The sequence below is a fragment of the Dermacentor variabilis genome, chromosome 1 (genome assembly GCF_050947875.1).
Source record: "Dermacentor variabilis isolate Ectoservices chromosome 1, ASM5094787v1, whole genome shotgun sequence".
In the NCBI taxonomy this organism is placed as follows: Eukaryota; Metazoa; Arthropoda; class Arachnida; order Ixodida; family Ixodidae; genus Dermacentor; species Dermacentor variabilis.
Window position 1 is genome coordinate 106,028,237 of NC_134568.1, and position 13,367 is coordinate 106,041,603.

Consider the following 13,367-nt stretch of genomic DNA (forward strand, 5'->3'; position numbering starts at 1 on the left):
GGTTCCAGACAGGCCGCCATTGGAATATGAACCTGGCAACGTTTAACGCTAGAACGTTACCTAGTGAGGCGAGTCTAGCAGTGCTCTTGGAGGAATTAAGAGTGCAGTAAATGGGATATAATAGGGCTCAGTGAAGTTAGGAGGCCAAAAGAAGCATATACAGTGCTGAAAAGCGGGCACGTCCTGTGCTACCAGGGCTTAGCGGAGAGACGAGAACTAGGAGTCGGATTCCTGATTAATAAGAATTTAGCTGGTAACATACAGGAATTCTATAGCATTAACGAGAGAGTAGCAGGTATTGTGAAACTTAATAAGAGGTACAAAAGGAAGGCTGTACAGGTCTACGTCCCTACATCCAGTCATGATGATGACGAAGTCGAAAGCTTCTATGAAGACGTGGAATTGGCAGATGGGTAGAGTGAAAACAGAATACACTATACTGAGAGGTGACATCAATGCTAAGGTAGGCAAGAAGCAGGGTGGAGACAAGGCAGTGGGGGAATATGGCATAGGCACTAGGAATAGCAGGGGAGAGTTATTAGTAGAGTTTGCGGAACAGAATAATAAGCGGATAATGAATACCTTCTTGCGCAAGCGGGATAGCCAAAAGTGGACGTGGAGGAGCCTGAACGGCAAGACTAGGAATGAAATAGACTTCATACTCTGCACTAGCCCTGGCATCATATAAGATGTGGACGTGCTCAGCAAGGTGCGCTGCAGTGACCATAGAATGGTAAGAACTCAAATTAGCCTAGACCTGAGGAGGGAACGGAAGAAACTGGTACATAAACCGATCAACGAGTTAGCGGTAAGAGGGAAAATAGAGGAATTCCAGATCAAGCTACAGACAGGTATTCGGCTTTAATTCAGGAAGAGGACCTTAGTGTTGAAGCAATGAACGACAATCTTGTGGACATCATTCAGGAGTGTGCAATAGAAGTCGGTGGTAACTCCGCTAAACATGATATCAGTAAGCTATCGCAGGAGACGAAAGATCTGATCAAGAAACGCCAATGTATGAAAACCTCTAACCCTACAGCTAGAATAGAACTGGCAGAACTTTCGAACTTAATCAACAAGCAGAAGACAGCTGACATAAGGAAGCATAATTTGGATAGAGTTGAACATGCTCTCAGGAACGGAGGAAGCCTAAAAACAGTGAAGAAGAAACTAGGAATTGGCAAGAATCACATGTATGCGTTAAGAGACAAATCCAGCAATATCATTACTAATATGGATGAGATAGTTCAAGTGGCTGAGGAGTTCTATAGAGACTTATACAGTACCAGTGGCACCCACGATGATAATAGAAGAGAGAATAGTCTAGAGGAATTTGAAATCCCACAATTAACACCGGGAGAAGTAAAGAAAGCCTTGGGAGCTATGCAAAGGGGGAAGGCAGCTGGGGAGGATCAGGTAACAGCAGATTTGTTGAAGGATGGTGGGCAGATTGTTCTAGAGAAACTGGCCACCCTGTATACGCAATGCCTCATGACCTCGAATGTACCGGAATCTTGGAAGAACGCTAACATAATCCTAATCCATAAGAAAGGAGACGCCACACACTTCAAAAATTATAGACCGATCAGCTTACTGTCAGTTGCCTACAAACTATTTACTAAGGTAATCGCAAATAGAATCAGGAACACCTTAGACTTCTGTCAAGCAAAGGACCAGGCAGGATTCTGTAAAGGCTACTCAACAATAGACCATATTCTCACTATCAATCAGGTGATAGAGAAATGTGCGGAATATAACCAACCCTTATATATAGCTTTCATTGATTACGAGAAAGCGTTTGATTCTGTCGAAACCTCAGCAGTCATGGAAGCATTACGGAATCAGGGTGTAGACGAGTCGTATGTAAAAATACTGAAAGATATCAACAGCGGCTCCACATCCACCGTTGTCCTCCATAAAGAAAGCAACAAAATCCCAATAAAGAAAGGCGTCGGGCAGGGAGACATGATCTCTCCAATGCTATTCACAGCGTGTTTACAGGAGGCATTCAGAGACCTGGATTGGGAAGAATTGGGGATAAAAGTTAGTGGAGAATACCTTAGTAACTTGCGATTCGCTGATGATATTGCCTTGCTTAGAACTCAGGGTACCAATTGCAATGCATGCTCACTGACCTGGAGAGGCAAAGCAGAAGAGTGGGTCTAAAAATTAATTTGCAGAAAACTAATGTAATGGTTAACAGTCTCGGAAGAGAACAGCAATTTACAATAGGTAGCGAAGCACTCGAAGTGGTACGGGAATACATCTACTTAGGGCAGGTAGTGACGGCGGATCCGGATCATGAGACGGAAATAATCAGAAGAATAAGAATGGGCTGGGGTGCATTTGGCAGGCATTCTCAGATCATGAACAGCAGGTTGCCATTATCCCTCAAGAGAAAAGTGTATAATAGCTGTGTCTTACCAGTACTCACCTACGGGGCAGAAAGCTGGAGGCTTACGAAAAGGGTTCTACTTAAATTGAGGACGACGCAACGAGCTATGGAAAAAAGAATGATGGGTGTAACGTTAAGGGTGTAGGGATGCGCGAATCTCGCGCGTCCCCAGATATGTTGTTTTCCCCCATCTCCTGCAATCCCGCTTCGCCGCATGGCCTGCATGACGCCCGCGGCGGTCGATGTGGTTGAAGCGCAGTGCGAGAGATGGCGCGAGTGTTGCGCTGCTACCGGCGGGGTTACTTGGGTGCGGGAGCGGAAGGCGCTTCTCCTCTTGGATTCGAGATCGTCAAGCGGTGCGGACGTGCCGTGCAGCGCGTGCGCCGACCCATGCTTCTGCGAGACCGTCTCGCGTGGCCGACTTCGAACGCGCCACCGTTCGTGTGACCGTACACGCGAGTGACCAGGCGTTGGGATCCAGCATGGGGCGAAGATATTCGCTCGCTATCCGGTCGCGGTGAGTCGGACTTCTAGATTTGTCGCGTGCCCATCGGCATGTTTTGTGGATAGCAACTCGGCTAGCAGGCATTGATCTATGAAAGGTACAATAAATGTCCTTGTGACTGTTTGCACTACTGTGTTGTCGTTCCTTTGTCCCAAGAGCACGGGGGGGGTTCTCCTCACAGTGAGCGTAACCACACAGTGGGCATGTGGTTACGCCCACAAGGGTTCTCCACACAGTGGGCGTAACCAGGCTGAGGAGGATGATAATTGTCGATGAATTTTAAAATTTTTTTGTTTCTTTTTAACATTCCTTGCCATAGACAGCACAAATGTTTCGCTTGAGGCGAAAATCCTTAACTATTCCAAAGTCCAAGCACATAAATGACAAAGTGTGACCGTTTAGCATCCCCGTGAGCACAGAGGTTACATATCTTTGAGCGCATAGCTGATACGACTGCAGAAAGAAGCTCGAAACAAAAATAAAGGTGTGCCGAGAAACATGGGTGAAAGAAGGAAGAGACGCGCCTCCATTGCTAGGCAACACTTGTCTGCTCAGAGCACGCGCTTGCAAAACCTAATGAGTCGCTACCTTTGTACAAAAAAAAAAAAGCCTGCTTTTGTTTTTTCCCCCTCTGGCGCCATCTCCGGTTCTGCGAAGCCATGCGCGGCAGCATCTGCTTTCTGCGCCTTGTTGCCTGCTAGCCTACTGTTCCACCTGCCGTAAAAGATATGTGGAAATCTAAGAATCCTCAGATTCCAGAATATTAGTTCATAGTACTAGGGTGTTGACATGGAAACTGAATATTGGTTGTTATCCGAAAAGTTCGGTATTCTGAAGTTCGTAGTACTGAAATATCTTTACATTGAAGCTATAAGCAGTTGGCAAGGGATCTCTGAAAAGTTCACTGATCTAAGGAGTTAATGTGGTGTCCACAGTAACAAGGTTTCACTGTATGTAGTCCTTCTCCCATATATGCCTAAACTTTGACAAGTGAATTTTAAAAGGCATCAGAATGTCACATCAGCAGTTTACTGATAGAAAATTTTTGTGTAACTGTTGGTTTTGAGCCTTGCTACCTATAGAATACTAGGCAAATGCCCACCTTATTGGAGCGAGAGCATTTAGGCTATTTACTTCCGACATCTGGTTTCACATTTCTCCGAACGCACGATAGTTTTCTTATTACAGTAGGTGCAGTCTGTTTTCCTATTTGTAGAACCACAATTCTGTCCAATTGGGCAAACCAATTTTGTGCTTCCAGCAAATACAGTTGGCTCCTTAATGCAATGACTTATAAATATAAGCTTTCTGGTATATGGCGGCTATTGGCTTTTGAAATGGGCGCATGTCAGCTTTATTGCTTCCCACGCTGTAGTGCTAGAATGCATTTGTATGCATAAAGAAGGCATGCAAGTAGTGAAGAATATCGCATCTTGCTCGTATACCAGTGCAGTATATTGCAATGGTTTGGCGAAACCTCTACACTCCATCCTTGTTCGATTATATCCAGTGATTATAAAAGGCGTTGACTCCTGACCACGACATTTCAGTAACTTTCTATCCAATGTCTTATTACCAAGTGCTTATGTTGAACGTTAAATGCAATTGCAACAGTACTGTAACATTTGCAGTGATAGACGATTGCATAATAATCACAATCAACTCGGAAATCAAAACCTTGCACCCATAATTTTAATATCACTTCAACAATGTTTCACTAATACTGTATCAGTTTAGGAAAACAAACAGATGGGGGAGCGCCTGAAAGCTCTGTATCATATCTCATATACAATCCAAGCATAGATTATTTTACTGAGCCTAGTAGTTGGTGTTATAACCAAGAAAATGACTACCTTGCCTAAGAAAAATTGCTTCAATGTACCTGTTCCAGAAAGGGTGCAGCAGGACTAGGTGCTAGGAAAACAAGTTAAGGTCATGCTTGCGCTTACCGTATTTACTAGAATGTAACACGACCACGATTGTAACGTGAGGGTAGACTTTTCAGGCTGGGGAAAAAAAATAATAACACGAATCTAACAACATTAACGGAAAGAGGAATTATCATAATTTATCATAGTCTTCTGAGCAAGAAACTGAGCTTTCCTAGGGCGGTATTCTCAAGCAATTACTTTAGGGGATAGTTTTAATTTTGCAAACTTTCGCATGACTCAGCACCGAAAGCATCCCTGACAAATGTTTCAAGCTTGTCATCAGTGCCAAGAGTGCTGTTGGGTATATACTTCGAAGGGTTCGGTGCCAAAACGAGCCAAGTTATCCATGCTGTTGAGCTCGGTGAGATTAAGTAGTCCTTAAAAGACCGCATAACCATTCCCTTGAGGACAGTACCAGGCCATAACAAAGCCCTTCCGACCAGCCCCACATTCACAACGGGCCTCCCAATGGTGCCACCATCCAAGAATTGTCACCTCGTTGACGTCGAGACACCGCTGCAGCAGAGTTTCCCAGCTCCTTGGCCACAAAAATGACTGGTCTCTCGAAGCGGCCGTCATACTGAACACTGTGTTGCCATAACATTGCGAATGAATGTAGTAGAAGTGCAAAAGGCCGCAGGGTAATGCAGCACCCTAACCGTAACACCAGGCATAAGGACAGCAAAAATGGCACCGATTCCTACAAAAGAAAGTCTTCAGTCGACTTCTGTGTGGATTGAATTGAGACGTAAAGTTGCAGGTTGCCAATGTAGCATTTAAAAACCGCTGAATTTAGAATATTTGCTTTAAAATGGTACATTATGCCGTTATTCAAATGTAATGCGAGGGTCAAGTTCAAGCAACAAAAATCATTTAAAAAACTCGCGCAACAATTGGGTAAATACAGTACTTTTTGGAGTACTTTCTGACTTTTTATTGTTGGCTCAGTGATAAACACATCACTGCATTACAAAGCTTTACATACTGCTTCAACCACAAAAGTGCTGCCCACCGTATAGTTCATGCCTGTGGCATATTCATGACTGCTTTCCTTCTCTGTACTACTGCAGTGTACTTTCAGACGTAATAATGGAGACTGTTGAGTGCACCTCACCAAGAGTGTTAATGTGGTTGAAAATTATCTCCAGCTTTGAGGGGGGAATTTTTGTTTGCAATAGCGTCATCAAAAAATATCTGCCTTCCTAAAGTACCCAAACAATTCTTGGTTACATTAGTTTAGCTTTGGTAGGATGTTTAGCCAACCGATTACTTAGACCTTTTTATCGGGGAGGAGGAAAGGGTGCTTGGCGAGCCTTTCTGCTCTCTGGCTTGTGCGATCCGGTGCGGTGCTGCTTGAAAGTGTAGTGAACTAGAAGGCTTTCTAGTGGTGCGACCGAAGCGCCTGCTTGCCCCTGTCCCTGCTTGTGGTCAAAGTAGCGGCGGCGGTGTTATCGCCCACTCTTCCCATCTAGTTTGCTCTGTGGCATGGCTGGCTTGACTTTTTCCGTGTCATGTGCTTGTTTATCCTTGTGAAATGGCTAAAAAAGCCGTCTAAACCATTGTTACACACCAGGTTGCACAACTGGATATGCGCGTGTGCAACAAAGTTGTGAGTTATCTTAAAGGCCCGAAAGATGAAGAACGACGACTTCTGTAGGAGCGTAACCTCTATAGGCTTGACAAGCCACTTGACGCCAATAGCGCTGTGCACGAGTCACACCTTGAACCGCATTTCATTATGAGAGACTACGTGCAGCCCATCAGTGGTGTTCAAGTTTGAATGCCAAGAGGAACGCCAACGCTTGCCTTAGGAGCGCCAACGCTTGATAGCAGCTCTCTGACTGTACCAGACCAAGCACACATTATTCATAGTATAAGAAGCCAAAAAACATTGACACCAAGGACAACATATGGGAAATTACTTGTGCCTAATAAAAGAAATAAAGAAACAATAAATTAATGGAAATTAAAATGGATGAAAAAACAACTTTGCCGCAGGTGGGGAACAATCCCACAACCTTCACATCTCATGTGCGATGCTCTACCAATTGCGCTACCGCAGCGCCGTTCTCTCATCCACTTTCTTGGGTATTTATGCTTTACAACTACAACTAACTCTGGAAGTGTTAGCCAGCGCCACCACTCACAAACTTTGACGGTGCACAAACCTTCACAATGCACACTTAACCATCGTGAAATGCGAAGGTTGTGTGCGTTTGTGCATGAAGCCACATCAACATCATTTCAGTGCCGTGCCAGAGTGCGTTGTGGCATCGGGGAAGCGAGGACTAGCGTCATGCCGAAGCTCGGATAAAAAAAGACTCCAAGTGCTCAGCATAGAAGAAAAATTAAGACAATTTTCGTGCTATCGAATGTGACACAAAGAAGTTGGTGCTGACACGCGACATGGGTCTACTGTTGACTACGGTGTGTGGCATTTGGAATGCGAAGAAGTTGCTCGGCAGCGCTGCTGTGACTGCGAAGAGATGTCAGTTACGAGGTTCGACTTTTCGCCATCGTTGCCTCTGTTGTTGCCACAGTGTTGCCTAGCGACAGTGATAAGGATGACACAGAAAGCGTCAGCACGAGCGATTCAGGCCCGACAGTGGCCGAAGCTGCACGTTACGTCCGCCTCATGAATGCAATCTTTGCAATGAGAACAGCACCCCACAATGAAAAGGTGTCCCGCAACTTCTGCAACGGTACCGCGCCTGTGAACAAAGGATCATCATCATCACCATCATTACGTCCATTGCAGGGCAAAGGCCTCTCCCATACTTCTCCAACTACCTCGGTCATGTACTAATAATTGTGGCCATGTTGTCCCTGCAAACTTCTTAATCTCATCTGCCCACCTAACTTTGCGCCGCCCTCTGCTACGCTTCCCTTCCCTTGGAATCCAGTCCGTAACCCTTAATGACCATCGGTTATCTTCCCTCCTCATTACATGTCCAGCCCATGCCCATTTCTTTTTCTTGATTTCAACTAAGATGTCAGAAACTCGCGTTTGTTCCCTCACCCAATCTGCTCTTTTCTTATCCCTTAACGTTACACCTATCATTCTTCTTTCCATAGCTCGTTGTGTCGTGCTCAATTTAAGTAGAAAGAACCCTTTTCGTGAGCCTCCAGGTTTCTGCTCCGTACATGAGTACTGGTAAGACACAGCTGTTATATACTTTTCTGTTGAGGGATAATGGCAACCTGCTGTTCATTATCGGAGAATGCCTACCAAACGCACCCGAGCCCATTCTTATTCTTCTGAATATTCTGAATATGAACGGAGAATATTCAACGCCAACGAGGAATCTGCCATGAGAGTATTTGCCGAGAAGAGGGAGCTGGCTTTGAAAACCTGGCTCGCAGCTTGAGGAAGTCTGAGGCCGCTGTCGTCGGTGCTAGGCCGCCATGGCATCAAACGAAAATAACATGTTGGTCGCGTGAAGTGAAGAAATATTGCATGTTTTTTTCCCTTTCATCGCAGTCGCCCTGAGGTCAGTTTTTGACAGGTAAGTGGGCGATCTCATGCTATTTCGGTTAAGCAGTACTAGGTCAGGCCAACTACGGTTTAATAAGGTTTCACTGTACTCCCAAGTTCCTTATTTATCACCAGCGAACAGAGCAACCTAAGTGACCTAAGTAGGTATAGCTCCCTCAACAAAACAGCATTGCATTAAATTTGGCACAGGTTTTGAATCAGAAAAAACAGAAATTACGAAATAACAAATCCCAATTACATTTGTGAAAATGGCACTTTTATGGTACAGTCGAAGCCACTTCTAATGATACCAGTTCTAACAAAATATCAGTTATAACAACGAGAAGCTACTGCACTGTGAACTATTGTATCTTTTATGGTGAAATAACCTGCTTACTACAATGCCCCCATGCCGCATTATCGGTTATAACTATGAAGTCTGGCTGCTAGGTGTCGATGCTGAAAGGTAATGAAATGCGAAATCCTTAAAACGAAAGAGTCGCAGTTTCACCCGAAAGGCAAAGCATCGATTACTATAGCAAATTGGCGGGCAGCTATACAAAGTAAGGATGGTAGTTTTATCCATCGAATAAACTTGTAAAAATACCGTAGTTATTTGAATATAGGCAGATTTTTTTTTTCAGATAATCATATACAAAACTCTATGGTCGGCTTAGCTTCGAGGATCTTAAAAATACATGCCAGTTTGTGAATGAAAATGATAAATACGGTGCATAGCTAGCTCCATCTAGAAAAGTCAGTATCGCAGCCGCTATTACTGAATTTACTCGCGTTAATGTTCGCCGTCGCGTAATGATCGCACCCCTGAATTTTGTCGTCAAAATTCGATTTTTAAAATATTTTTCGTGTAATGATCGCACCCCGAACTTGCCGCAGCGATATGTCGCGTGCCAAGTCTAGCTAATATTGAGCGCTTACCATCTGTCAAATGCTACGCAAACGACGCTTCAAGACAAACCAAGTGGTCTGCATGCATCAAACATTCTTAAGTAGACTCCTCATTTCATTACTTTCATCACTTTCTGCACTTCCATGACTAAAAAAAAGCTGCAACCAAACTTGCCTTTATTATGTGTAGGCTTTATAATGGTTGTGGTCAACAACAACAAAAATGGCGCCTTTCGATTCTTCTCATCTGCACTCGTGGGCACGCAACAAATCGCGAGCGGCAACGATAGTAGCCACGTTCACAGCGATATGTTAAAGTGTACCCTATTCATACGCCGACGCTTGTAACACAGCTAAGATATTCACGCACCCTTAGCAGAAATGTGCCGTATTAGGACAGTAGTGAAGACAGATGGTTTCCGCAGCATGCCGGCCATGTGTTTCTATGTCACTGGCAGCTAAGCGCGCCCATCTGTTTCTGTCCCCTCAAAGTGGACACGGCTACGTTATTGCCGCAAACTTGCCGATATTAACATCATTCATTACTGATACGGAAGAAACTGTTTCAATGCGAGTAATGTACTCACGAGAAGAAAAAGAAATCGTGTTCGGCGCGTTCTGCTTGCTCCGCCAGCCGCCATTTTTGTTTTGGTGTCGCGTAGCAAACGTGGGCCTAAAAAAGTTGTTTTTTTTTTCTTTTCGTGGGAAATTTAACCCGCGTAATGATTACACCCCTGATTTTGCGTCAATTTTTCTGACAAAAAAGTGCAATCATTATGCGAGTAAATACGGCAGTAGGGCTAGTAGCCAACTGAACTACACGAGCGATGTCACTTTGACCTGTGTCGTATCTGAGCTAGTTCTTTATTCTATGGTATCGGCATGTGGCGTGGCGTTATTGTAATGGCACCAAACAGGCGATGCCACTATAGTGCGGCTTTCAAACGAAAAGTTGTGCTATCCACAGAGGCATAGTAAGCCAGGCAGGACTTCAACATCAATGGGAAAAACGTCTGGAAGGGGCAATGGCAGATGCTTCTGCATGTGCCGCAATGAGCAGATGAGAGCGCTAACGAAGATAAGGGCGCAATAACAGAGAGGAGCTATTCATTGCCTGCATGGGAGTGCGGAGGTGGGCTTGCGAGCGTCCGCAAGTGATTGTGTGGCCTGGGCTATAGGGACGAGGCTAGCGACGGTAACGACGTAGAGTGAGCTCGGTATGTTCATATTAAATAAATGCTTTTATCATATTGTGAATGCTGTCCTCGCTTTTTTTTGTTCGGCCTACATTAGAGGCAAGTTTATTTTTTCTGGCGTCGGACATTCGGGGTTGGCCTAGATTCAAGTAAATACGGTACGTATACTAACTAGATTAACAAGCACGGTGTCACGAGCGCACAAGCAAACATGAACACAACTCACTCGATGACCGCGGAATACATCTCACTCGCTGTCAAAACGCTGGAGCGAGGAAGTGCGGTAGCAGCAGCGAGTGAATTAACCTTTATGCCAAGTCTGGCATGAACGCGAATTAAGCCGCGAAAACACAGGGTTTGTTCGATTCGCTTGCACCACTGTGAACCAGTTCACAGTGGTTCACGAGGAATTCAGAAATTGTGCAGCTCGATTCCTGAGGTGCAGGCCCAGTGAGACACTCAAAACGAATGCAAAGGTGCAGACACGGTGCAGGCGGTATGTTATGTCAGAAGAATGTGCACGGAGTGTGCAAGTTTGAGGTCCTGAACTGCAGGTATGATCGGCTTCTGGGTCGTAAATACATACTACACTTGCGTAGACACATCAGACGCGCGTAAACGGGGTTTTGATGGTGCTCGCTCTCGGGTGCTGCGTCATCTGCTGTGCCACTGCTTTGCATTTGGGGTGCGATCTTGTATGCGTTGCAAAATCGAACGGAGGCGGTCCGTTCTTTACGTCACGAAATAGGCGGTCCGTTCTGTTGCGTTCGTCCGATAGCAGACGACACAGACTGATTGACAGCAGATCTCGCGTCACAACTGATGTCATGGCATTCGTCACGCTTCAAATTGACCAATCGGGTGCGGCTCGGTGGAACAGACCGCCTCCATTCTATTTTGGGACGCATACAAGATCGCACCCTTGCAGGCCTGCACCAAGTTGGCACCGAGAGTGGAGTGAATGTACTAAAATCATGAACCAGTCCTGCATCTTTTGAAATGAACGTCGTGGTTCAGAGGGCGCCACTGCTACACCGCTGAAACGAATGGCAGGGTGCAGCACCTCGTGAACTGGTTCAGGTGGTGCGGGCGAATCGAACGTACCCATAGCGTGCGGCAGATTGTGTCCCCATTGCAGATGGCTTTCAAGATACAGCGGCCCGAACGGGCGCATGCAGCCACCCAGGCCATCTGGAGTAGAATAAGCCCTCGCGCCCGCCTGCCCTCCCTCGCTCTTTCCTTCCCTCCTCCATCCCTCCGAACACTCATGCGACGGAAGCGTGGAGCCTCGCGCTTCCTTTGCGCTTCCCTCCCTTGTGCGTGCGAGATTGAGCCGCGATCACTGGCTGACCCTCGCACGCTTTCACTAGCACATACAGCATGTGGTGTGCAGCAAAGATTTCATTGCCTTTCGACTTTATACAGAACCTCATGGTGATGCTGACGGCAGAAATGCATCTTGAGTGTCTATATAATTGGAAATAAAAAGAAAAAGAGAAATTCGAGCTGCTGCACGATTGCCCACCGCCCCAACGGACGTCAAGCGCTCATTTTTCAGCCTTCTCTGCATCACCAGCCTTGTCGCCTCTTCAGTCACCGTTCCACCCTCCAAAACATGAATGGACTGCAGCAACTAATAATAAATAATAAATAAATAAATAATAGTGCTGTGCAGTTCCCAGATTGACCGCTGTTCCCCAATTCTGCGCATTCTGCCAAAAATTAAGTCACTCGTGCTCGTCTTTGTTGGTTGCGTCGAAGTTGTCGAGCATGCAGGAACAGAGTTAAACAAGTGAGCACAATCAGCAGCCGGATGGAGGAAGGTGGTGGGGAGGGGCACTGGCCTCCCCGCTGTTATGGTTTTCTCGTAACAGCTCTGCCATTCCCCTGTTTTGATTTCTTTCATGTAAACCTGTTATAACAATAATATTTTCATGGCACTGGAATATAGTTGCATGTGGGTTCGACTGTATATGTTTTCGAGAGGTGGGGGGGGGGGGGGTGCAAAGGCAACGAAAATTACACTTACGTGTCAACTTTGAAGTTTCCTTTTTTGAAGAAGATCTTGATGTAGTAAGACAGTTTGCAGGCCGCCTAGCTCTCAGTGGTGCTGCCAGCTTCACATCTTTCCTGGTTCCAAAAGTGCATGACAAATGAATGAGAAAACATAAATGCAATAATTTTTCTGTCTGAAGCAAGCACAATAAGTTGCAACAAAAGAAAGTGAACAGAATTTCAACGGTACAAAGGTCCAGTTTCTTCATTAAAAAAAAAATGCTACTTCATTTGCAATCATTTGGTTCTGCAATGACGCAAGTTTTTTTTTTTTTTTTTTCTACACAGCTGCCACTGCTACAAGTAGAAATCTACAAAGCAGTAATTTAATAAATCACGCCTAAAGACAAGCAGCAAGCATTCCTAATCTGCCCTATTTGAGATCTGTAGCAAAATGGTTTTAGAAGTATGAGAAACTCGCACATCCTCTTACAGTGCCACCATATAAGCACCCATTAAAGTGAATAACAGCAAATTAGCATTGTCGTATATGTCATTGAAGAGAATGCTTACATTAACACAACCTAGAGCAAGGATGACCATTCTAGTCTAGAGCCTTCACATGCAGGATTTGCAGCACAAAACATTTTTCATCTTGACTCACTTATAGCTAATTAGATGTCTAGGCTTCCAAGAATTAGCAGGCATGACGCTTGCAATCCTCACAAACACAGGTTCAAATCAGGTTCAGGTTAGCAACTATGGAACAAATTTGTGCAAGTTATGTGCTGGCCATTTACAAGGAATTATTATGGCTGCTAAAGGGAAGATGTTCATTAAAAAAAATGAGATGATGATTATGATGCAACCTGAGGCAGCAAAGTAGGCACACTTATAAAACAGATGTTCTAGCAAATCATACAGGGCCAACCATCAGCCAAACTATTGTGCTGTCAAATAA

General features: G+C 45.0%; 1 protein-coding gene across 5 annotated transcripts in view; it reads right to left on the reverse strand.

Annotated features, from left to right (window-relative positions):
- Window positions 1–13,367, reverse strand: part of LOC142582530 (uncharacterized) — a 168,632-nt gene that overhangs the window by 97,733 nt on the left and 57,532 nt on the right. For all 5 annotated transcript variants that reach the window (XM_075692397.1, XM_075692360.1, XM_075692370.1 and 2 more), the window contains one exon: window positions 12,441–12,541. In XM_075692397.1, the coding sequence (XP_075548512.1) occupies window positions 12,441–12,541 (101 nt within the window). The remainder of the gene's footprint in view (window positions 1–12,440; window positions 12,542–13,367) is intronic.